Here is a 27,715-nt window from a genome sequence, read left to right as displayed (position 1 = left end):
ACGAAATGGAGGCGAGTCCGGATTGAATCCCCTCCGGGTCCGGATCCGGACCGGAGTCCGGACTTTGAGAAGTGCTGTTTTAGACCATTGAAATAAAGTGTTACTGTTTAAAATATAAGTATTGTTCTCACACACACCTATCGTTTCACTTGAGAAGACATTTGTTCATCAACTAGGGTTGTGTGGATTACCGTCATGTTTGCTTTGTGTGGTTTTTAAAGCGTCAACTTTGGATGTCCCGTACACTCACAGAGATGTATTTTTTTCTAAAAATCATCTGAACAAAGAAAATCATCTGGGATAGCATGAGGATTAGTAAATAATCAGAGAATTTTCATTTATGGGTGGGGTATGCTGAAAAAACACAGACAGTATGCACAAATAAACAATGTTATCAGTGGTCACAATTCATTCCCAGTGAATTCTCAGGTTATTTTAGACTCAGCAGGACTCCACATACAATGAAGAAATTTGCCACCCAACTCTGACACTAAACCACAGCAATGGAAGAAAATACTGTTTACTGCAGTATAACTCAGTGCAGTCTCTTGATAATGACACTGTTTTTATTAACATCCTTTCAAATGTTCACAGACTCAGAGCTTTTCTAAACTAAACACGTAAAATGTTTGTTGTCAATAAACCACGTGCCATGTGGAAGATGACATTAAAGTACAGACAGATTGCACATGTTGCAGGTTTTAGAGAGTCGTAACCGATAATCCTTCACTGTCTGCCTGAGACAGCCCCCAGAAGAGCTTTCTCCTTTGGGCATCAGCATGTGTGTGGCTTGGCTGCCTGACTGTGACACTGTAGTCAGTGTTTGGCAAATAACTCTACACTTTCTCACCCTGCAGTGCCAAGACTATTGTAATGTCTTACTGGTAGAGCCATCCTAATGTCAAGTGAATAAAAGGAAAGAGAAATAAAATACATTAAGACTTGTCTGTTTTACTTTTTCTTTTTTCTTCAATTAAAATGGCATAAATTAACAGATGTGACCTGATAAATCATGACTATACTGCTGAGAAAAACAGTTTAGACCAGGCTAAGCTAAGTCTGGTTTTAAAGGTGTTTTGGGCACTCGCTAGTTCAGGCTGAAAGACCAGCTAATCACCAGGGTAACAGATCACTAGGCTTGAACAATATTGAAAAAAAAAAAAAAGACATTGCAATTGTCTTCGTTGTAGGTTGCGATGTCACCAGCTTATTAAATAGTTATATTAGGAAATAATGAATCATTCTAGAATGATTGGGGTGATTTTGTTGGGGAGTGCATCTGGACTGTTTACTAATTTTTACTCAATTACTCATTAATGGGAAAAACCAACTCAAACCTCTTTCAGTTACCATAATGTGAACAGAATAATAATAATAAAAAAAATCTCTTTCCACTTCAGTTTTGTATATAGGTCACGTTTCCACTGTTTTTGACCCATGATGACTATAAAATAATTATTATTATTTTAATAATTATAATTATTATTTTATTGTGAATATTATTCAATAAAATATATATAAAATGTATTGTAACAATACAACTGTAGTGTAAAATTAACGAATATCATAAAATTATTCTTAAATGTTAAGTATTTAACCATTGTGCTTTTACTGTGCACTCTAAAAAATGAATGTGATTTTAACGGTAAAATATTGTAAAAACACTACGGGAAAAAAATGTAAATAGGTTAACAGTAAGTTCCCGTACTATATACAGGGAAAAACTGTAAAAGCTCTTACCAGACATTTTATGCAATTTTCACAGTAAAATGCTGTAAATTTTACAATTTTTAGAAGTAAAAAATAACAAATCAATGTATAATTTACAGTCAAAAACTGTAAACTGATATTCCCACAGTTCCCTGTGAGACACTCCACATTTGAAAGTATTTTGTTTAAAAAATCATGTTTCTTAATAGTTTTTGTTATCAGTTATGTACATTAGGGTTTTATCTTCTGTTGTTTAATGAATGTTTATTGCATTATGTAAGTGTTGTGGGTTACCATGATGGTGCATCGTGTTTGCGTGAATGACTCTGTGCACCTTCTTTATATTAGTATATATTTCAGCTTGTAGAAAAGCTACTTGTGATGAACTCTGATTCTTCATGTGGCTTTCTCTTTTACCACCTGCATTATTATGGTGGTTGTCAGTATATGTTAAAGGTACAAAACAGATTTTTAGCAGTAGTGTGCATTGTTGAATTTACTGGTTTACATTCACATTTTCTTGTTTGTAAATTACAGTTTTATACTGTAAAATTTACAGTTTGTTCTGTAAATGTGTTTATGGTTTTTCTGTATTTTTTACAAAATTATTCTGGCAACCACAGCTGCCAAAATTATTTTGTAAAAACTACGGAATATTTTTTAAGCTCTGTGAGTTTCAGAGTGAAGCGTGGCACTGTGTTCATTTACACACATTCAGCTCATTATACGTTATTTCAGCGTCTCGTGGTTTATTTACTGTGAACCGAGATGGAGAAACACTGTATCATGAGCTGCACACATGTAGCTGAACACAGTGAATTTCACTCTCAAACCAACAGTGCATATATTTATTAAATCACTGCCTTTGTGATTTGATAACCGCACTAAGCCATATTGCGATACTGATTCATTTACAATATATCATGCCACCCTAGAGACCAGCTTAAACCAGCAAAGACCAGCAAACCAGCTTGAAATAGAGCTGCAGTCTTCCATTGGTAGCAGATTACATCCAACGTTTTGAAGCACTGTCATCTCACCATCCTTGCAATTTCTTCTTAAATATTTTCCTTGAATTCAATCATGGATAATTTGACAAAAGTGCGATAGTGAGACAGAGAGGAAGAGGAAAAAAAGCGTTACACATCTGGTCAACACCATCAGCACATGTTGAAATTTAGTGGCGACGCTCACAGTCCAAATTAGTGGCGAGTTTTATTCCCTGCTGTGGAAGGAAAAATATCAAATCTGCTGCCATATGACTACAATAAAGTGGTATGTGGAGCGTTTGATGCCTTCATGTGGGAGACTTTAACTCTTTCCAGGACTCGGCGTGGAGTGCACATGCAGCGCTGTCCTGCTCTATAATGCGTCCAACATGGACCAGGTTGACCCCTGCCAGCAGACAGCACCAATCAGACTGCGAAGGGGTGGTCTCGTTTGGATGGATCCCAAAAATAAGCAGGCCTGAAATCCCAGAGGCTCTAACCACAGGCACCCTGCAACAGAGATGCTGGCATAGCTTGGGTGTTGCAAGGGTTCATGGGTATGGTTTTTGTTAAGTGCCAGGCATCATGGCTTTATGTTTTACTGCTACAGGTCAGAAGTTGGAGAGATTGGTACAGCAAGACTGTCCATCAAACACTATAGAGACATCTGAGACCTGAATGAGATTTGATGGCTTGTAATTATTTTGATGTTTAAATACTCTATCCTACCTAAGCGTAGTAAATAGGGCAGGAGAGAGGTTGATTGCCTGAAAATTATGAATACTGGGCGGGGCTATGTGTTTGTTGACCAATGGCAAAAGGGAGAGAAATAATTTCAAAACAATTGTTTGGTTTTTTTTTTAAATACATACTTCAACCATTCAACTTTGTGCTCCTTCCGTTATGAAAACTTGGGGAATTGTACCTTTCAATACGGTTTTAATTGCAATTTTAAGTCAGTCTTTACTGTGGTATTTGAACTGATTACTACTGTATGCTCATGTGGCTTGGTATTTACATGGTATTTCAAAGGATGTCAAACAGAACCATATATGTCCAAAAACAATGCTTGTACAATGGTATGTTTTGCCACAATTTGTCAGTGAAATTAAATAATCTGTCTTTAAAATGAATTAATATTGCCTGTAAAAAAAAATCGGACTAAGATGTACTTGTTTTAGTTTGAATTTGAGTTGAGAATTTATTGCTGTTGAATTTGCTGAATTGAAAATAAACTGATCTTAATCTGGAATGTGGCGACACAAAAATGGGTCGCAGATCTGTTCGGATAAGGTTGCACACAGCAGGGGGAAAACAATGCTACAGTAAATGCAAATAATAAAATGCAATTACTTATCAATGGATATTCAATAAAAATCATTTTAAAAAGGGTGTTGATTATGATTTGTTTTTTGACAACAAAGGATGTGCATCCAATCAAACTCACAAAGATGCACAAACACAAGGACAGGATGTGTGACATGCACTTATCCTCGAAAACCATGAACAAAACTATGCAAAGCAAAAGAAAATATGACCCAGGCAATATTAACATACATAAAAGAGGATAAAATAAATATGGTTTGTGTGACCACAATGTGTTTTTAGCAGTGAATTATTGGCTGCCAAGAGCATGAAACTATCAAAATTCAATTTACATTTATGAAACAAACACCAAAACTATAAAGACAATAAATCACTGTTCTGTGGTTGCTTATGCAATTATAAAATTGTCCATTTTCAGTAACACTTTATTTTACAGTGTGCTTGGTACACGTTACATGTAGTTACTGTAGTAATAACTATAAATTATGCATAATTACACAATTACATTACAACTAACCCTAGACCAAACCTAATCCTAACCCTATAGTAAGTGCATGTAGCTAGTTAATTAATACATGTATTACTCAGTAGTTAATAAATGTATAATTACACTGTAATAAGGACAACTTAAAATAAAGTGTAACCCAATTTTCATATTTAAGCGATAACTTTGCTTCTCTCATATTGTTAGGTCTAAATATTTTATTTTAAGTTTGAGTTTTTGTCTATTAAACAATTGTGTCCAATGTATAATGTGGGTTCAGAGACAAAACCATTTAAGAACCACTGATGTATAGCATACATTTTAATACTGAAACAGTTTTGGAGTTTTATGTTGCGATCTTGTGGTCAAGGATAAGTATAATTTCCTTTATGGTGTAAATGTGAGAAAACAACGTTTTTCTGCACTGTTGGATCTGTGGTTCATTTTGCATAAAGAGACAAAAACCTCCTGATGATTTTTACATTTAAAAAATGCCTGTATAAGAGTACTTGACACAGCACCTTCATGAAAATTCAAAAGCTGATCCTTGAGCTTGCTGAACACACTGTGTATTTAAAAAATTGCTCTGAACTTCAAAAACATTTCTTCTTTTTTAGCTACAGAATTCAGAAGTGCTGTTTTCATATGCCAGAATATTAGCAAGAGTTTGGATTTAGAAAAGAGGAAAAAGGACTGTAAAACTGACTCATCAAATTCCCTTTCTATTCTGCTTCAGTCCCTGACACACACACACACACACACACACACACACACACACAGCACAGTCTGAAACAGCCACTGTAACCCCTAATCACAACCCCGAAGGCTGGACATCAAATGCTGCAACGTTGAAAACAGATGATCAGAGGTAATTAACGCAGTTTCATATGCAAATTTAATTAATGCAAAACTACAAAGTCATTATGCAAATGGCGTCTTCTTGAGCCGCTGTGCAAATATTCATCACTTGGAACAGGGATCAGTCTCCCCATCTTTTGAAACTCTCTCACACACACACACACACACACACACACACACACTGTTCTCTTAGGATCATGTATGAATAGTGTATTTATTTTAAACTTCTTTCCATTGATACCAGACTGGGGCCATCAGAGCAGACAGCTGAGAGGCAGGAAGACACGATTTGGCACAGGAATGAGACAATGAGACTGTTAGACCGGCACGGTATGAATATTCATGACACTGATTACTTTCCATGATTAAAGCCTACTCTAATATTTAAATGAGCGCATGCTAGGTGATTAGAGGAGCGGCGGAAAGGACAAGCGCATGATGCGGTACACTTTCTCCGGCGTTCATGGAGTATGATTAGCTAGACAGTTCAGAGATTGCTTAGAAACTAAGGGCAGTTTCAGATATGACGGATAAGATTTGAAAATAGCATGAATGATGCTGGTATGCACTTGCACTTGCGTCATCCTATCATGAACAGCAGGTAATGGGCACTTCCCATGAATAGGATACAAATTGATGTATAAATCCCATATCTTTTTTTTTTAAAACTATTAAATTAACTGTTATCTAGCATAAAATACACCTAGCATGAAAAATAGCAAGTTTAAACACTTCAAATGTCTGAATTTTCTATATTAGAGGAACAGAGAGAAAGGGACATGCTGATTTTTTCAAAAATCAAAAATATGTGACTACATGAAGTAATGTCATTTTAAAATGGTAAAAGTAAATAAATAATGCTTCTTTAATCTATTTTTGGTGATTTGCGTCTTTGTTTTTCTTCCATACAGCACAAAAAGAGATGTTTAGCAGAATGTTCATGCTGCTCTTTTCCATATAATGAAAGCCGTTGAGCTCCAAAAATGAAAAAAAGTCATGCATTGTATACAAGTCTTCTAAGCCGTACAACAGTTTTGTGTGAAGAACAGACAGAAATTGAAGTTCACTGAGAATCTTCTCAAATCTCATTTGCATATGCTTATATTCAAACTTCCGCAATCAGTTGCATGGTGTTACTGATGTCAAATCTGGTGTCACTTCTCAAAGCACCATATTTGAATGCAGGTAAATTAGGTGTGGGAGAAAAAAATTGATTCTCTGATGCATCACGGTTCTCTTTTCATCGAGTCTTGTATGTTTTGAAGGTATATTTAGTTAATCAATTTTAAAATACAATTGTTTTAATTTATTATTAATTTGTTTTAAAAAGTACATATAATTATTTAAGTAATTTTATTTTATTATTTATTTAATAAAAATGAAAAATTAAAACTCATATTCAAAGTCAGTAAACGTATTAATTTTTTTTTTTTTTTTTTAACTCAGGAATCAGATCAGACTGTGAGGCGCCTAAAGATTTATACCTTTAAAGTAAACTAGATTTAACAGCTGCAGTGGAGTGGAAGACTTCTAAATGCTTGACAGCAAAGCAACATGACAATGAGTAAACGACGACAGATTTTTCAGAATTGTCTTTTTTGTTGTGAACTTTTCCTTTAACAAATCTTAACAAACACATACTATCTTAAATCTTAAAGTGCCATTTTTAGCATTCATTATAACATCTCCAGATGAGATGCGAAAGGGTTAACGCTTGGCGTTTTGGCCCACAGCATGTATGGTTTTTGCCTCTAGGCAACCATAGCTCCATATTGTATTTAATTAGCCCCATTAAAAATAATCTAATTTGGCTGAAACTTAAGACAGTTAAGTGGCAATCTAATGTGTTGAGCAAAGCTTTCATGCTCTGGAAATATTTAATTCAAGCCCAAAGCACCTTTCTGCCCTGCATTTCTGTGGATAACCTTGACGACTTCTCCACTTCTGTCAACGAAGCAAAACTAAAGCTGAAGTTGTTCAGTAAAACGTTCAGATAATACTAAAAAAAAAAAAAAACTCTCAAGATAAAGAGCTTTGAAAAGGCACATTCAAACAAATACAGAAAACTAATAACTTTGTATAATTTGGTTTAAAAAAAAAGACAAAAAAAGTCTTGACGAAGCTGAAGTCTGTGTCCTGCTGACTATAGTGTAGGGCAGCAAATGTGTGTGTGTGTTTGATTTGTTTCTATTTGTCATATTCTGACTAGCAAGTGAAGCATTTCCTTGCCCAGGCTGTGTGTGCTGAGATGAGGGTGGGCGGCACTGTGGTGGAAGATAACATGTGGCCCCTCCAGGCCCCACACGCTAAACTGAGTCTTTAACCCTCGGAATAAGGAATCTTCTTCATTAATCCGCACACTATGTCTCTTAGCACTTGAATTTTAATGGGCTTTCTTAGCCTTTTTTTTTTTCTTAATACGATGATATTTCCCCCAAACACGTCGGGTAAGGATTTCTGGAGTTTTTTCTTCTTAGAGAATTGGTTTCAGCTGCTGGCGCACTCAAGGCTGTTATGTTTCACTTAGAGATGAGAGAAAGAGAGAGAGATGCTACGTCTTGCTCTAATAAAATCATGCAAGGGGTGTTAATCCCTCTTGAAGGCCCGAGTCAAAAGAAGAGGACCTTTTGAGAGAAGCGATCCAGTCAGAACCGGTGAACAGTATGTGCGTGTTCATATATATGTGTGTGTATTTGTGTTGTAATAAGCTGAAGCAAAGGCCCGGTTATACTTCATTTTCCTCGTTCCGCTCCGTCTCGCGCATAGTCGTGTCCGCACAGCTTTCAAAGTATACTACTCAACCGCAGATGACCGCGGATGGACGCGTTTGACGTGTGCATAGTACAACTGCTGTTGTAATACTCTACCAGACATCAGAGGGCAGCACTGAGTCGTGTCATTTACAGGGCATTCGCTTGGAAGGATAGAAGAAGAATAGTAGCGTATCTGCCATTGCGTGCAAAGTTTAGAACAAGAACCAAAACAAAAATGATCGAGAAGGATATACTGCATTGTTTACTGTTTTGTATCACTCTTTACACACTCTTCTTCAACTACTGCACAGTTCATCACTACTGTGCGTATTGCCACCTAGTGGCCACTTCTGTCTCAACATTCACCTAGCGCTTGCGCTGTTGTATGGTTGCAGGTTACCACTTTTTAAAGTGTATCAAAAATACACAAGAAAATACTTTTTTGTAACACTTTACAATAGGGTATCATTAGTTGACATTAGTTAACTACTTTAGTTAACATGAACTAAGAATTAACAATACAGCATTTATTAATCTTAATGTTAAATTCAACATTTACTAACACATTATTAAAATCAAATGCTGTATTTGTTAGCATTAGTTAATGCACTGTGAACTAACATGAACAAACAATGAACAGCCGGATTTTTATTAACTAACATTAACAAAGATTAATAAATGCTGTAACAAATGTATTGCTCATTATTGGTTCATGTTAATTAATACATCAACTAATGTTAACAAAATAAGACCTTATTGTAAAGTGTTACCACTTTTTTGTTGGTTCTTTAAGAGTATTACACATTTCAAGTATATAAGTAAGAATCTTTGTGTGTGTATGTGTTTGTAACATACACACACACACAAAGACCTCTCTTTTCTGCCAAACTTCACTATTAAACCTTCCCCTCCTCCAGCCCTCAGTATAAAACACCTACCTGTTGGGACGCCCTCCTGCTTGGGGCAGATTCCTCTGGCAGGCGTCAGTCTTTTTTCCTCCTCCTCTCCTGGCGTGACCTGGATCCCAACTTCCACTGGTCCAGACCTCCGGCAGACTTCCACCCGTGGGGGTCTGGGGGACGGGGAGCCGCCGCAGTCGTTCGGTTTGTCGAAACAGACGCTGGGTCCGGGGCACAGTCTCCTCTTGTGCTCGATAAACACTAGAATATCTCCCAGGGGGAAGTTGGTTTGACATTGACCGCAGGTCAGCAGGTCACTCTCTCCGGCTCCGCCCACAGGGCTGGCTATGGAGCCCTCCGATGGGCACTGTTCCACCCCTGCGTCATGATCTGGCCCAGCTGAGGCGTGAAAGACGAGGGGGAAAAATATCAGTCAGTGCACGACTCTTTTTAGGCACATTATGTTTGATAATAATAATAAATGGCTTATAATAATCAATTTTGAGATCTAACAGATCAATTTGATAGTTGCAAACAACTGAATAGATAAAAGTCTGGCAATGTGTTTCTGACTGTTTGTATTAATTTAAATATTGTTTTCTTTGGCTATTTCTCTTTTTTCATTTATATATATATATATATATATCATTGATCATAAGGGTCTAAGTTAACGTTTTGCTCATCTGAAACTTACAGGATTGAAATCAAGTTTTACATTTAGTCCTCAAGTCAATACCAAATATATTTGTCTATTCACCAATGGCTGTAATTTGTGATTTGCAAAATTTGCAGCTAGCTACAGTACATGTGTGACTAATTAACAACAGTGTGAACAACATTCCATGTTTGGCAAGTGCAGGTGAACAATTTGATTTACAAAAGATATCAGAAGTTCCCCAACTGTAACCACATTCAAGACCGGACTGAAAACATCTGTTTGCATTCTCAAATTAACCACTGTGCTGACATTTTTACTGATTTTACTGATCTTGAGTTGAATCTTCAAACTGTCATTTTGGCTCCAAAAAACACCTTAAAAAGTAAAGTGCATACATATCAAGCATATATTGCAAGTCTTCAGAAATCATTTCATATAGCTTTTGTGGGATACTTATAACAGTTTTTAAACATGTATTTAAGGTATTCACTGAAATTCTTGTTCTCCATATTTGATGGAAGGAAGAATTTAAGTAAATTACAACTTAAATTGCTGTCTGTTAGTCACAAAAAGCTGTCAAATGAATTCAGAAGACCACTTTGACTACTTTTATGCTGCTTTTTTTGTCATTTATGGAGGTTGACAGTGAATTGTTATTTTATGGAAATGAGCTGCATGAAGATTCTTCAAAAATACTCCTTTTGTTTTCTATGGAGTAAAAAAAGGCATCTAAGTTTGGAGTGAATTTTGCATAAACTTCCTTTAAATATTTTAAAACTTGTATATGTATTTTATATATCCCTTTATAGTTCTTGTTTCTTTATTATGACTGTGTAAAGCATTATGAATTAACATTGCGTTCTATATAAAATGTGCAATACTTTAAATACATACGACTTGCTTTCGTCTGACTTTAAAATAGTTGGTTTAACTAAAGTACCTGTCAGGTTTCTAAATGACAAATTGTTATTGGTGTGTCTGTGACTTTTGCTCTTCAGTTATTGTGAGCTGCAAATCTGTTTTTCTGTCTGGCTATCAAACTGGTCCAGACATGATTAACTTGCCTGCTGGGGAATTGCATGTACTGTAGACTATACACACAGTAGACGACAAATGAGTTCTTTTAAACGACTTCATGGACCAAAATTTTCCACACACATTTGCAAGCTATCCTCACAAATCACTGTGAGCAACTGAGAGCAACTGGATAGAATCTGTTAATGAAAAAATATCTCAATCTACAGTATTAGCACTAGTCACAAGCAAAAACTGTCTCTCAAATATTTTCAAAGTCAAGTCCTAAGATCTCAAAACTATCTTTCTTTGTGGAACTGATGTGTCAATATGGTCCTCTGTGTCTGATTCTGTCCTCAAAAAGCAAAATTCACAGCTCACACGGCATAGACAAAACACCTGTGAGTTGCACAGTAAGACGAGTGGAGGGTGTGTGTGTGTGTGTATGTGGCAGGTAGTACAGTTGCAGTCATGCAGTGGTATCTGTGTTTCCGGTCTACTTTTCTGCATGCTGGACGGATGTTGGAGAGGTGCACATGCACCATACAGGTATATCGCAGCAGACAAACTAGCGCTCGCAAAAGCCGCAAAACAGCCTCAAAATACGTTCTCAGGCATGGGTCGCCTCGCGTCACAGGTGCACGTTGGGAACAGTGGTTAAGGAGCCTATAACAAACAGCCGTTTCCGTATGTGATAACCAGCTACATTATCATTTTAGTACCCTTGCGAAATTCCCTGTTTGGCATCTCAACACCAAAATTATTATCAATGACGAAAGAGTCAACTATTTGCTGTGAAATGGATCTGACTCAACGCATAAAACCACAATGAGATACAAAACAGATTCACAGAGAGCATAAATACAGGAAGAAAAAAACAGCAGCAGTATGAGATCCGATAGCAAATCAACTCCAGTCTCTGCCTGAGGGACAAACACACTCTTGAACAGACACTGGTTGGCTGTAGGAGCCCTGGGAAGAGCAACAGTAACTTAACTCCTGTCGAATTTTTGACTCAGCACAGTGACCCACAATCCCTTGGGGCATTTAGTGACAAATTGAAATTTAGAGTTCTTTTGAAACAATATTCTTGATCTGTATTGAATTTAGAACCTCTGCCTTCATAGTTCAGGGTTTCCCATGGGAACTGCAGGGGTTTGTGAGTTGAAAAGCTAATAATTAAATTGAATGTAAAATAAAAAAAATAAATAAAAAAAATGGGGCTCTACAATTAATTGAAGTAAAACTGTAACACTTTATTTTACAGTGACCTTGTTACTCATGTTACAGTAACACTTTATTTTAAAGTGTCATTGTTACACGCTACATGTAATTACTGTAGTAATAACTAGAAATTATGCAAAATTACATGCAATTATCCCTAAACCAAACCCTTGCACTAACCCTAAACCTATAGTAAGTACATGCAGTTAATACTCAGTGCTACGCTGTAATACTGACACCTAAAAATAAAGTGTAACCTATGTTACGTTACACCTATGAATTGTGTATAACTACATGCAACTAACTCTAAACCAAACCTAATCACCTATACTAAGTACATGTAGTTACTTAATATCACTCAGTACTTAAATGTATAATTACATTGTAACAATGACACCTTAAAATAAAGAGTTACCTAAAACTGAAATCGCAATATAACATATTAGTACATGTTGATCATTGTTTTCCAGTTTATCTCTGTAAAGCTGCTTTGAAACGATCATAATGTATAAAGCGCTATATTAATAGACTTGAAATATACTTTTAGATATAGTTTTCATATGAGATGAAATGTCATATCACTTTCAAACTTCTGTCCAAGTCGTGCAGCCTTATATATAAAGAAACTAAAAATGAAAACAATCATAAAAATAAAACACTTTACTAAAAAAGATGAGATTTTTATCTGTTTACTTGCATGTCATGTGACCAGCATCAGAAAACCGTGAACATGTGAATGTGTCGTTAAATTATTGAAACGATAAATATTTTACCTCTGAAGGGTTAAAGCTGACAAGAAAGTTTAGGAACCCCTGACATGGTTGACTAAAGTGGGATTCGGCAGCATGTGATATCTAAACGGATATTAACAGACATCACAAGAGCAGCACCGGGCCACTACCACACGCTCGGCTGTCTGCAGCTCTCGCTGGCTGACAAGAGCAGAGCAGAGCAGAGCAGAGCAGAGCAGTGGAGTAATGCCAAGGAGGAGAACACAAACATCGTGGACTTGGAATGCATCCAATGCCACGGAATTGTGCGCAGAGGGTGTGCTGGGAGGCAGCCGCGCTGTCCTAAACAGGCCAGACACGAGCAGTGGACACAACAGAAGAAGGTGGTTGTGGGAGCCACAGGTGTACAGCAGATGATGTGTGTGTTGTGATATTCAATCAGAAGCTTAAACATAAACCTTTAAAGAACGTAAAGCCTGTAAACAGGCTGATATATCGTCAATTACATCATATATCATCAGCTTAAGTTTTTTTGTATTAATAATAATACTGTGAATTTACAGGTATTTGCTCCAAAATGTCCATATTTAAAATCTTAGATATGCAATCTCATTCAAATTAGGAAATCAACATAAAATTTTAAAACAAAGAAACATTGATATATAATGAGTAAGATTTATTTAAGATTCTTCACTAAGGCACTAATCAAAAAAGCTCTGACACTGACCATGTGAACTCTTTTGAACAAATAGTCAGATTTGATTTGCACTGAAGTGTTAGATGATCTTTGAAACATTCTCGAATAATCCTGGAGAAAATAATCATCAGGTTTTGCACAAATTGCTTCTGTTATCAAAGCAAAAGGGGACATACTAAATAAATGTTCAGAAATCCATGCATTTTTTAAACCATTTTTTCACTCAAACTGTTATACAATAATATAATGTACAACTAAAAAAAGAACAATTAAAAAATGCAGTCGTCTCAGACTTTTGAATCCCACTTTATGTAAAAAGAGAAACAGAAACAAAAGTACATACATGCACGAATAACACAAAGAATACTAAGTGTGCAATGAAACCTTCTAAAAAGAAATAGTGAATAACTAGAATTTCTAGTTGTCTCATTAAAAAGCATTTTAATAATACTGTAGTAATTAGAGTAATTAATAATAAAAGAATATTTGTGATGGGAGCAAAGATAAACATTTAATAACTGGTCACTAAAAAAATCAACAATTTGAATAATTCTATATAATGAATAATTCGAGGTCGAATCTATGATGGTTATGGCCCTGAATTAAAGTAATAATAATTAAAGAAACACACAGCGGATGACAGGCAGCACTGAGCGCATTCAGCACAAAGTCTGTGAGTGATATTTGCGGAACTGTTAACGTCTTCAGCATGTGTGAAAAGATTTTGCCTAATTGTGATTTCTGAGCTCACCAGGTGCAATTACAAAAAAATTATCCATATGCAGACGTGCTTGATAATGCCTGATTCTTATCTTCATTTAAGGCCTATAGACTCTCAACTGCTTCTGGACGTGTGCCAAACAAACACGCACAATTCTGAAATGCACGTGCGCGCCGTAATTTCACATAAAGCTGCATATTTGAAAGCAGAACCACAAACATTGTTTTAAAAAGTTAGTGGAGGCAAGGACATGAAATGTTTAGGAGCAATGAGCACAGTGGGCACAGCATCTATATTACTGCTCCCCAGGGTGAAGTCTATACTGCAATAAATTGAATTAATTACCTTTAGCGTAAGATAAGAGATTTATACTGAGCCTGTTGTGGGAATGATACACTTGGGAGGAGAGATAGCAATTTAGGGTATTAACCATTATAAATACAGTTATCACGTTTCCTGAAGGCAGTAATCAGATTCTCAAAGAAAACACACACACAAACATACACCCTCTCGATCACTTTCCCTCTCATAAGGACTTACAGCACCCCCTATCAGCTTCAGCAGTGCACAGTGAAGCTGTGCAAAACAGCAAATACGACACTCGTAAAATAAACCGAAATACTGCGCAGTGGAACAGAGACTCGCCTATAATATTTGCCAAGTCAGGTCAGACGAGTCCGATCAGCAGGAAACCACACGTCCATCAAACAGCTCTCGGCTCACACGGTCTGTGAAATAAGTTCTCTTGAAGGCTGTGCTAACACATATAAAGAGGGTGGACATCACCATAAAATCACTCCTAAAAAAAAGTGTGCCAGTTGTAAAAGGCTGATGTGACCCTTTCTACTCTCAGAAATCAAAGGCACAGTGGTCCAGCGGTTCATGCCTTGCGTTTCATTAGCATGATGACCAGCGGCCACTAAAAGATCATGGAAAAAAAATCATGTGAACATTCAAAGCAAGAATCGTTTTACATTTTAAGAGCCAGTAAGGGCCCTAATGGACGGCCCCCACCCACAGTTTACGTTTAAAGCGACCCATCCAAAAATCTGAGACAAACAGCTCATGTAATGAATCATACATGTTCACACAATTTACATGCTTCTTATGAAGAAAAGGTAATGAGTTTCACTGAGGCGGTGTTGCGGAAATCTAAATACGAGCGGTTTCGTCTCGAAGACTTCCTTAAGAACCCATATTTGCGTCTACAAGAGCCCTGCCATTTTAGGTCGCGGCTTGAGACGTCTTTTTTAATGCGTACACCTGTACGCGTACATGCGGGTGGAGAGTGCACCCCGCGTTTACTTCAAGACGTGAAGTATGTTGATATTCCTGTTCCTTGGTTTTCTCTTTGAGTGTGATCTATAGGTCTTGTCGCTCTGGGCGGAATCTCTCTATTGTGCAACCTCCAGCTAACTGACATGTTTTGTGCCAAGAGCATTGACATAGCCAAATGAGGGCACTTTGGTTTTCCCCTGCAGACAGACACCCCAGAAAGAGCAAGATCTCGCCCGTGAAAGCTGGAATGGAGGGTGGCGTGCAAACCTGAGCGGAGTCCACTTTAAAAAGTATCGGTTTACGCTCTGCACACATGCGATAGAGTGTATAGAGCACACAATGTAAACTGCGCATTTGCCAACCGACACACACTACCGCCAGACTAATTATGTTTGAACTAAACACGTATTTGAGACACAGTATAATTATTCTGCTCAACACATTTGCACACTGAAACATACACTGGATGGGTTTTGCTGTACAAACATACTTATTTAAGCGAGCACAAATGTACACGACGTTTTAGTGTTTATTGTTAATCACTACAACTGGAAATAAACCAAAAACAATAACTCTGAGGGGAAAAAAGTGAACTATCTGCTAAATAAACCACATCAGGTGAAATGAACTAGCAGACTAGCAGTGGTTTGAATTTAAAGGCCACCGGCTCTCCATAAGCCCACCCACTCCTTTAACACATTTTTCTCATCTCCCGTCTTCACGTTTTCTAAAATGGCAACATCAGCATCATTAAGAGTGTAATATTTGACGTGTAAAGACCATCTACTCACTACTGAATCAGATATTTTCAGGAAGGCACGCCTTCGCACTGTACCCACTTTCTCAGTTAAACCAGAAATACCAAAATGAATAACAAGGCATAAAAATGTCAAGTTACACTAAAAACAACAACAAAAAAACAAACAATAATTTATACTAGGAATTATTTGCTAAATGCATCTTGAGGTCAGTCAATAAAATGTACGAAAAAAAAGATTCAAAAATACAGCTGGAGTACGGGATAATTCATATCAGTGACATGCAAAGTATTATTAATGGGGGAAAAAAAAAAAAAAACTTTCCTGGTCTTTTATTAGTGGCTACATAAACGCCTATGAACATTTTGTGAAAATTATATCACTGAGCTGTTAAGATTAGGTTTTAAAGTTTTTTATTATTATTATTATTTATAACACTTTGCATTATGCAATTCTGAATAGTTTACACTTCAGCTAATTTATGCTTCTTTTTATTGTGCAAAATAAAAAAGCTTTTAGAGGAATAAAAAACTAGAGCAAAGGGAAACTTAAAAGGATTTAGAGTACTTGGTGCTTTTACATAAAGTTTTACTAGTGGAAATAGTGTGTAAAGCATCTTTGATAAAAGGTTAAATTAAGGATGAACATAAGGAGTGTGTTGTTTTTGAATGATCAGCACCAAAGTCCAAGTATGTGATCCCTGACATTGTAAAAGAGATTCTAATAAAAATACACAACAAATTAAAAACGTATAAGCACTTTGTTTTTAGATGTAAATGAACACCAGATGATTTAGCAAAGTTTGGGCCTTTTAAATAAACTACATAAAGTAAACTTGATAAGCCATGTATGCTGTATGCGTGTGTGTGTGTGTGTGTGTGTGTGTGTGTGTGTGTGTGTGTGTGTGTGTGTGTGTGTGTGTGTGTGTTCAAAGCAGATGAGCATGTGGGTCTCTCATTATTTTGAATGAAACTGTTTGCTATGAATTACGTTTAGTACATGCATTCTTCAAATCATTTATTCACAGTAAAAGAGAAATCACTAGTAAGATCATAGTGATTGACTTACATAAACAATAAAAACTAACAGGCCCCAACTGCTGGTTATAGATTATAGATAAATTGAAATGTATTAATAGTATAGTGCACAAAATTACATGTGCCTTTTAGTTAGGACAGTGAACATAATTACATTTGGCAAAAATATAACTTATATATGGTTTATGAGCTGATAATGCACGTGTAACACTGGCAGTGCAACATTAAAAAACCAAATCATGTTTACTTACAGATATCAGTCTGACTAACAAATAATAATAGTTGTTTTTGTTAGATACACCTTCTGCGAAAGAAAGAAAGAAAGAAAGAAAGAAAGAAAGAAAGAAAGAAAGAAAGAAAGAAAGAAAGAAAGAAAGAAAGAAAGAAAGAAAGTTTTCATATTGATGAGAGTATGTCAGTCAGTGTGACAGAGGTGGCAGGGGTCTAGTACTCACTCGGTAGGTTCTCCCTCTGTGTGAGGGACAGATGCTGTGGGTTGCCTTGCTTCCGTCGGGACATCGCCCCGCATTTACAGCAGCATCTCACGGACACTCGGACTAATGTGCGCGCTCCAGAAGCTCTCCAAACTTTCCTCCACAGTCCAGGTATTGTTCCACTGCGCTCGCGGGCTATTCTAGTCGTTATCGCGGCACAAACTAGCACTTGTACTCTCTGAACAGACTAAATTGTGCTCGACTTTTGTGAAGCAGTGACTAAGTGCCCCTTAACCTGAGACAGCGATGCGAGAAAATCACTCCGACTCGCAGCAGCTCATTTAACCTCTGACAACATCGATTCCAAAACACTGTCTTTAAATTCAGGTATTCTTTCTTTAAAAAGTCCTAAAACAGTTGTTGTCCAGTTATAATGGAAATCCAAGATCCGTGGACGGCGGGTTCGCCAGGTGAGCGAAGTCTTTGGCACAGTCCTCCATGTGCGCTTGGCATCAGAGCGCAGAATGGCTCAACCTCTGAAGACAACACCTCCTCTCCAGATCAATCAGGACCCGAGCAATTACGTCTCGCATTCACGCTCCTCTCAGGGAGGACCCAGCGCCTGTGTGTGTGTGTGTGTGTGTGTGTGTGTGTGTGTGTCTGTCTGTGTGTGTGTGGTAGGGGTTGCCTCTGAAGAATGGAATGGGATTCAAGTTCAAGTACGGACGTGATGTGACGTGTGGCGCTGGGGGCGACTAGTGGCGGCAGTCTGGGTACAGAGGGGTCTCCTTGCCCACAAGCATTGAAAAAAAAAAAAATACTACAAAACTTACAGGCAACTCTGGCTGCAAGAAATTCACCGACAATACGATGACAACGTTTTAGACACTAAACGGGATGGCATGTGCTCGTTTATGTTAGGCTACAATTCAAAACCGTAGGCCTATATTTCATTAAATTAAATGATATACCAACATATTTAACTAAAATATACTGATTTAACCACCGTAAACAGAAGAGCACATGCTGAATTAAACGTTCAAAGAGCACCAAACACAAAACACCATCAGGGCAACGCATATTACGCTTATAAAATAATGCAATATAAACACTGCATAATAACACAATATACATAAAACACAACACTCCAATAAAAGTGATGCGTCACGCAGGTTATGTTTTTACGTTTTAATGTAATGTATTTAGTTTTTATGTTTTAATGAGATGAGAACATGTATTGTATTGTTATTCTAAAAATGATTTTTCCCTTAAATATTTATAATTTATTATTATTCACAAAACTTTTTAAATGTATTTTACAGTAAAAAATAAATATTGTCCGGTTTAATCGAATGTAGGCCTATAATGTTCGCCGTGTAATATTTTTACTGTAGCGTTTTAAAAAATTTTCCCCGTTAGCTGTCTAAAATTTTTAAGTACAATCAACATGGCTAAGTCATTTCAACTTAAATTAGCCTAAGTCATTTCAACTTAAATTAGCCTATATGAAATTGACTTAAAAATATTAGTTGAATCTTTATTTATTTATTTTTTTTTTTTTTTTTTTTTAATTGATGAGTTAAATTAATGTAGAAACGTATGTTGTTTTTTACAGTTAATAATATTTTTACATTTTTGTGACTTGGTATTATCCATCACTGTTACTGTAAAAACAAATTAACAAAAGTTTGAAGGCGTTTTACAATGTTGCGAGAAGATATAGCCTACTGTAGGCCTATTTATTAGCCTTTTATAATTTACTGGGGGGGAAAAACATCATTGTAGTGAAACAATAGAAACTAGTGCTGTATTTTACAAATACATATAAGAAAAAAAAAAACATTGTGTCCTGTGCTGTCTTTTGCATTTATTAATTTACAAAACAATATATTATAGGCTAAGCCAATCTGTAGCCTATTGCAGATCCCATCAGATTTAAGGTAGCTACATAATTTTGTGTGCTATAAGCCCCCTGCACATGTTTGTCCTGTTTCATTTAAGTCAATAGCGACACCTGATGGTCTTCATTGGACCTGAAGAGACTTCATTTGAGACAAGGGGTTAGTACAGGTTTATCTGCTTCAGATTTGCACATATAAAGTGCGGCTATTGGCTATCCCTGTTTAAAAAAAAACCCAGCATATGCTGGTTAGGTATGTTTTGAAGCATGGAAGCTGGTTTGAGCTTGTTTAAGCTGGTCAAGTGCTGGTCCTAAGCTGGACCTGAATCACAGGGAATCTAAGACTGAAGACATTGTGAATCATAACAACAATTTTAGGTATAAAGAAACTTAAAATCTTAAAACTAGGCTATCCTAAAAATTAAAATGTCCCTGATTTAAAAAAAAAAGTTAAGCACAATTAACAGGCATCTTGCCTTCTTCTCTTATAAAGCAGATAAGCAATGATAAATGGCATATCACTTCACACTGAAGCAATAACTTCCATACAATGTACAGTCCATATACTCAAGCTGCAGGGCAAAGTCAGATTCATCAATAAAACATGATTTTCCATAAAGGGTTACCGTTTTTGCCTCTGGGAGAGGAACACTATTATACGATGCCGACACGCAAAACACTGGAGAGAAAAAAAACAAAAAACATTCATGCTGGTAGTTTGGCCATGTCTTAACATTGACTTGCCTATATGTAGACTAGACTGCATTTTTGTGCATCATAGATGCGTTCTCAAATGACCTGAAAAATATATGATGTAAAAATAACTAGCAAATAACTGTCATTTATACACAAGCAGACTCTACAAAAGGCCTATGTGATCTAATTATATCTAAATGAATATGTTGATTTTACGAAGGATATATAAAGTATTCAAAAAAAGACTAATCTAATTAAAACGTTATCAAATAATTAATTTGTTTAAATTATTTGCCTTACTGTAAACTCTGCTTATAAGCTTAAACGAAACATCTGATAATATTGTTCTAAATCTGTAAACTTCACCAATAGGCAAGCAAAATGTTGATGATTTTACATAGATTATTGTTCTTGAAGTAGTTTGGGACAGAAAACAGAGGATCTGAGCGGTGAATTCACGGTCAATTACGCCCTCTAGTGGATTCATCTGCACAGTTTCATCTTCACGCACACTCTGGGTTTTTGTGATTTATCCATAGACAGATTTTTTTTTTTAATACCGTATAAACTTTACATTATATTCCCTAACCCTAACTCTACCCCTAAACATAACCTTTACATAAATAAAACATAAATTAGTAAGATTTATAAACTGTTTTCCGTACAGGGACGACGGTTTTCCCCCACAACATAAAAAATCAGGTTTTCAGGAATGTAATATGATGTATAAATTAACATTTATCTTTAACAGCAATATGATAGTGAATAGCAGGTTTTAAACGGGCTATATGTAGAATTCAGAAACACTTGTTATTAGCAACACCGGTGGCCGTTAAGTGAACTGCCAGCAACTTACTGCTCGTGCTCGCTCTCGTGCACCTGTAGCCTACGTGCAAAATACTGAACGTCATTCAAGACCCCGATATAGACCTTATGTAGCCCCGCCCCTTTTCAGCGCTGCGCTCGTTGTCTTTTGACTTCCGGCTTGTATTTCCACAGCGATCTTATGTATTTATGAATGAACTGCTCATTTTAAAATCTTCCCGTTCTACTGACATTTGTTAAGACACCCGCTTTAAACATTACAGTGCTCATGATAACTTTTGTTAACTCTATAACACGTAAATCCACTTCACCAGCTAATTATTCTTCAACAGCGATGCCATAGAAATGTACAGGGCTACCGCGAAAACGGAAGTTCAAAGACAATATTCTAAAGATGGCGGCGCGCATGTTTCTCTGGAAAATAAGGTCTATACTGCGGGTGTTTATTTTCGTTCTTTGCTTATAAGTAAAAGGAAGTTAGAAATACCTTCGCAGTGATTATAACGTTAGGCCTACTCTTACCGAACATCGAATCATGATTCAGATCGCGTGTCAAACTGCCAACGGCTGAAATCACGTGACTTTGGCGCTCCGAACAGCAGATTCGATACACTGATTCATTGAAGCAGTGTTTTGAAATCGGCCATCACTTTTTAAGTCCTTATTTTGTTTTGTTTTTGGCGCACCAAAAATATTCACTTTATAATATTAATATTGAACCACTGTACTCACATGAACTGATTTAAATATGTTTTTAGTACATTAATGGATCTTGAATGAGGAAATGTCATTGCTGGCTATGGAGGTCTCACTGAGCCATCGGATTTCAACAAAAATATCTTAATTTGTGTTCTGAAGATTAACGAAGGTCTTACGGGTGTGGAACGCCATGAGGGTAAGTAATAAATGACAGAATTTTATGAATTTCTTTCTTCTGCTGAAAAAAAAAAAAAAAAAAGTGAAAAAAAGTTTTTGAAGAACATGGTTAACCAAACAATTGAGGGGCCCCATTGACTTCCATAGTATGGAAACAAAATATCAGTATTTTAACAATTTCCAGCAGAGTTCATTTTCATGATGTGACCAAATACATTTATTATATTTTGTGACAATGGAGTGGCTGCACAGACTGTGTTGATGGGAGAGGTATGAACCAGAGGCCTATTGCATGAAGCTGGTTTCAGAAGCTACCCAGGTAAGTTTGAGATTATTTTGAGCAAAATCTGTTTTTTCAGGTTCAAGGAGGTTTATTGATTTTTAGCGGTGTGTATTGCCACGGATTTATTCTGGGTTGGAGCAAACCAAAACTGGACCAAAGTGTGAAATATGTAACAAATGTGTGATACTAATAAAGCCACTCCCCCTGTATCTATCACTCTAAATTAAAGCACTTTACAGTAAACTAATTTTACAAATAGCCCATCTTTTGCTGCTGATTATGTAATATATTTACATTATATGAATTATAAATACTTTAATTCATATAGTATATTCATATAGTTAATATATGAATTGAAAGTTAATATTACACTTTGCATTTAAATAAATATAAATGTATACGCTAAATGTAAATACATGCTTTTTCTTTTGAGCTCTCTGTGAACCTATAGAAATGATTTCAATTCAAGTGATTCACTTGCATTGATAAAGTCTGATCTTTCCACAGCCTTCTCAAACTTTCGCTGCAGCAACTGTTTATTCCTGACTTGATTTATTTTTTTCCTGAACTGTTTATTCCTGAACAGAGAAGTGAATTGTGCTGCTCTCTTGTGAGAAGTGAATCAAACTGATGCTCTCATGTTCCTTGTGATTGGCTCTTTGCTGCACGTGACACTTTCAGGTGCACACGCTTAATCACAAACTCTGGCTCAAACCCTAAGTTGACAGAGAATGTTTATATATTGTGCGTTGTAAACCACTAGACCTGGGGCCTGTACCATGAAGCTGGATTAGCTGGCTAACCAGGTAAGTTTCAGATTAGTTTGTGCCAATCCTGGGTTTTAGGTACCATGAAAGTGACTTGGCTTTTAGCGGTGTTCATCGCCATAGTAACTTACGCTCCATGGCTAACCTGCTCCGGGGCAGGTTATGTTCTAGGTTAGAGATCTCAAACTGAAATTGGACCAATCAGACGTAAGCTAAGTGACACTGACACACCCAACACAATAAAGTCCATCCCTCAGTTTCTCTTCCTCCAAATTAAATGTCACAATATAGTAAAAACAAATATTTAATGATAAAATTGTCTGGTTTTAATGATAATTACTTAGAATTATTTTATGATTTATATATGATTTGTATAATTATCTATATTTTTATTAATCCATTACATGCACACAAGTTTAGTTTAACAGTTGTTAGTAAGCATTTAGTTTCAATGAATATTAATATATATATAGATCTTATGTAATATAAATAAGTAAATATACTCTTTAAATATGACTACATGTGAACTTGTATATTTGAGTCTCTATTGCTATATATGATCAACTATATAAACTAACTTCACAACTTTCACTTGCACTGATAGAGAAAGATCATTTCTTTTATTTGTCCTCTTTCACAGACAAGTATTTTCCATTAGTGTAAATGCGTTTAAATTCTTCATTTTCAGCAAAAGAGTTTTGAATCACGCTGGCTCTCTCGCGAGAAGTGAATCACAGTTTATCTCTGTTGCAAGGCATGTGATTGGCTGTTTGGCACTGATGTCACAGATTCATGTGCACGCGCTCCACAAACTCAGGATCAAAGCCTGAGTTGACAGAGAAAGTTGATGATCAGCATCATGGTACCAACAAAGCCAGATAGGAGTGGTTTGGTTTTGTCAACTCGAAACTAATCCTATAACCCTGAGTTTGTTCAACTACCATCATGGTACAGGCCCCTGATCTAAACCAGGCTGGATTTGTATCTAGACGTATTCTGACATATTCTCTAGACATATTCTGAAACTCAGAGTTTGTTTAGCTAGCTTCATGTAACAGACCCCTGGTTTATGTAACCATGCCTAGAAATTGTCAGATATCCTTTTTATTTTTTCTGTTGTTTCTCTGTCTTATAAGATTTTTTTCTGGGGTCAGGTTTTATGGTGTCTTCTGAAATCTTCAAGACAAATGATGAGTACACAGACAGTGAGCACATGATATTGAATAAGCTACTTAATAGCCTATCACAATTCAACAGAAACAGGATTCAGGTATCGTTTAAAAGTATATTGGTATCCATTTAAAAGTAATGGTGATGAAAGGTGATATGGTGGAATCAAAGGGCTGACGGTTGAAATCAAGGTCAATTGCCCCCTCTAGTGGATTCATCTGCACAGCTCCATCTTCACCACTCACTGTCAGCAAGACTGCTTGAAGGGTTAGTTCACCCAAAAGTGGAAATTCTGTCATCGTTTACTCACCCTCGAGTTGTCCCAAACCTGTATGAATTTCTTTCTGCTGCTGAACACAAAAGGTATTTTGAAGAATATCGTTAACCAAACAGTTGTAGGGTACCTTTGACTTCTAGTAATTTTTTTCCCCAAACTATTGAAGTCAGTGGGGCCCATCAACTGTTTGGTTACCAACATCCTTCAAAATATTTTCTTTTGTATTCAGCACAAAAAAAAAAGAAAGAAATTCAGGGTTTGAGCAACTTGAGGGTGAGTAAATGACAGAATTTTCATTTTTGGGTGAACTCCCTTTAAGAACAGAGGTGCATGAGGTTGAAGAAGGTATACTGTATATCCCTTTACTTCCAAAGGACAGATTTGTCATGGAAGACCTTTTTAGTAGGTTGTGACAAAATATAACACAGCTTTTTATTATAATAAATGTCATGTTTAGAATTGTGGTTATCTAGTGTGAAATAATGTTCCCAGTTATCCTCCAACCATCTTTGTTCAGTAATCATGGTAATTTGTTACATTCCATTCCCCCTCAGTCACCCATACGATACTCTCTGCTCCACTTTCTGATAAATAAAATGAAATAGTCATAAAGTATAAACTGTTTGCAAAGGAGATATGCAACACAGGTTTTGAACAGTTACCTAAAGAACCTAAAGAACAGATCATGGACATTCACACAATTTATTTATTTTTTAATAAATAGATTGTGCATTGTATCAGAGGACAATTGTGATGTCACTCAATTTACAGCCAGTTACATTTAAAACGATGATTAGGCCCACAAACTACAAGTAAACACAGCAAAATACTGACATTAAAAATAAAGCCAGATATTTACTGTAACAAGGATCCACTGTAGGCAAGTCTTGGAGAACCCATTGTGCAGTTTATTTAACTCAAAAAAATAATAGCACTTATTTCACTTCAGCTGTGATAAAGCATGCAAACACAGCACAAGCATTACTATGGGAAGCAGAAAATGTCGGACTTCACGTCTCCGTTTTCAGCTCCTCAGCTGAAAGCTGGGACGTGGAGCATGGGCAGACTTGGCAGGCTAGGACACCTCTAGGGCGGCGCTGGCAGTTCAGGGAACCATGGAGGTGCAGGCAGTTCAGGGCCGGCATAACATGAAGAGACTCAGACCTAGCAGGCATGACATGAAGAGACTCAGACTTGGCAGGCATGACATGAAGTCTCTGGCTGGGCAGGCATGATGTGGATAACTCCCGACATGACAGTCGGGACGTGGAAATGCTCTGGGGTGGTGGCCATGACATGAGACCCGGTTACTGAATGTCACAATTAACTCCAGTTGCTTGGGTGGAGTTAATTGTGGGAGGTTTACTGAAGTCCTCAACTTCTACTGTAAGGGTGATCCATCCAGCAGCAGAGCAAAGTCAATGTATTTACTTTGTGTCCAGTGAGGGGTATTGTCAGGCATGAGGCAAAAAAGAAAATCATTTAGAGCAAAATCATTGAAGTCCACCTGGCTGCACAGTTCACAGAATTCCTCCACATAAGCCTCCAGGGGATGATCTCCCTGATGTAGACCAGTGGTTCTCAAACCTGTCCTGGGGACCCCTCACCACTGCACATTTTGCATGTTTCCCTCATCTAACACACCTGATTCAACTCATCAACTAATTAGTAGAAACTGCAAGAGTTGAATTGGGTGTGTCTGATGAGGGAGACATACAAAATGTGCAGCGGTAAGGGGTCCCCAGGACAGGTTTGAGAACCACTGATGTAGACAAAAGAAAAAAACTGCTGGGTCCATGGTTATTGGTGAAGTATTCTGTAACAAGGATCCACTGTAGGCAAGTCTCGGAGAACCCATAGTGCAGTTAATTTAACTCAAAATGTGAACAAAATACAAAACATAGACTTGGCTTGTATAAACAACATAAAACCCACCAACAGTGGTTACAGGGACAATAGTTCACAAAGATGCATGGCAAACATGAGGGCTTAAATACACAAGGACTAATCACTAGACAAGGGACACCTGTGCACACTCAACCAATGAACCAATGAAAACATGGCACATGAGAACAAGGGAATCACATGACACGATCACATGAGGACATGGGAAACACATGACATCAGGGAGCACATGGCAAACAATAGCAATCATAGCAAAGAAACATGACTAAACTTCAAAATGAACATGAACATGAAACAAAACCAAAACTAGACGTGACATTTACCATATACAGTTGTGCTCAGAATTATAGGCACCCTTGGTAAATATGAACAAAGAAGCTTGTAAAAATAAATCTGTATTGTTAATCCTTTTGATCTTTTATTAAGAAAAATCACAAAAATCTAACCTTTCATTGAAGTAAAAGTATTGAAAATGTAGGGAAAATCTCTTTATGAAACAAATGTTTTTCTCCAAAACACGTTGGCCACAATTATTGGCACCCTTTTATTCAATACTTTTGGCAACCTCCTTTTGCCAAGATAACAGCTCATCTATAATGTCTGATGAGTTTGGAGAACACCTGACAAGAGATCAGAGACCATTCCTTGATATAGAATCTCTACAGATCCTTCAGATTCCCAGCTTCATGTTGGTGCTTCTTCTCTTCAGTTCACTCCACTCATTTTCTTCAGGGTTCAGGTCAAGGACTGGGACGACCATGGCAGAAGCTTCATTTTGTGCTCAGTTTTTGTGTTGGTTTTGCTGTTTGTTTTGGATCATTGTCCTGATGGACGATCCAACCACAGCCCATTATAGGATTTCTAGCAGAAGCAGTCAGGTTTTGATCTTTTATCTGTTGATATTTAATAGAATCCATGACACCATGCATCTGAACAAGATGCCCAGGACCTCCAGTGGAAAAATAGGCCCACAACATTAAAGATCCAGCAGTATATTTAACTGTGGGAATGGGTGCATTTTATCTCTATGTGTAGGCCTGCACGATTAAATGTTTGTAAACCGAAATCGCTATTTGAAAGGGTGCGATTTTCAAATCGTAAAAGCTGCGATTATTTCGATGAAGAACTATCAAATATGGTAACAAGCATCTACATAGTTTTTGACAGTTCGCTTCATGCGCATTTTATGTTTGATGCAGAGTTTAACCATTAGGGGGCATTTTAACACTGAACGTGCTGACTGAATGTCAAATAACGCCATTTGGAAAAGATGAACGTGAGCAGCAGTTCAACTTCCCAACAAAGTGTGTCTGCAGAAGAGCAAAGTCCTGCAGACGACTTGGTACCTAAACGAAAAAGCACCGCATATGTTTGGAATTATTTTGAATTTAGACGTTCTGATGTACTTCAAAGGCAAGTACTTTGTAAAACCTGTCGTACATCTG

The 27,715-nt window shown here is 36.9% G+C and overlaps 1 protein-coding gene across 1 annotated transcript in view; it reads right to left on the bottom strand.

Annotated features, from left to right (window-relative positions):
* The window catches only part of bcl11bb (BAF chromatin remodeling complex subunit BCL11B b), a 38,739-nt gene extending 20,282 nt beyond the window's left edge, over positions 1–18,457 (bottom strand). Inside the window, exons 1-2 of the mRNA XM_048206296.1 lie at positions 17,593–18,457; positions 9,059–9,418 (exon numbers count right to left, since the gene is read on the bottom strand). Coding sequence (XP_048062253.1) covers positions 9,059–9,418; positions 17,593–17,656 — 424 coding nt within the window. The 5' untranslated portion in view covers positions 17,657–18,457. The remainder of the gene's footprint in view (positions 1–9,058; positions 9,419–17,592) is intronic.
* Positions 18,458–27,715: the final 9,258 nt, after the last annotated feature.

Source organism: Megalobrama amblycephala, linkage group LG11 (genome assembly GCF_018812025.1).
Source record: "Megalobrama amblycephala isolate DHTTF-2021 linkage group LG11, ASM1881202v1, whole genome shotgun sequence".
In the NCBI taxonomy this organism is placed as follows: Eukaryota; Metazoa; Chordata; class Actinopteri; order Cypriniformes; family Xenocyprididae; genus Megalobrama; species Megalobrama amblycephala.
The sequence above is the reverse complement of the archived record's forward strand: the minus strand, read 5'-3'. Positions and strand labels throughout refer to the sequence as shown.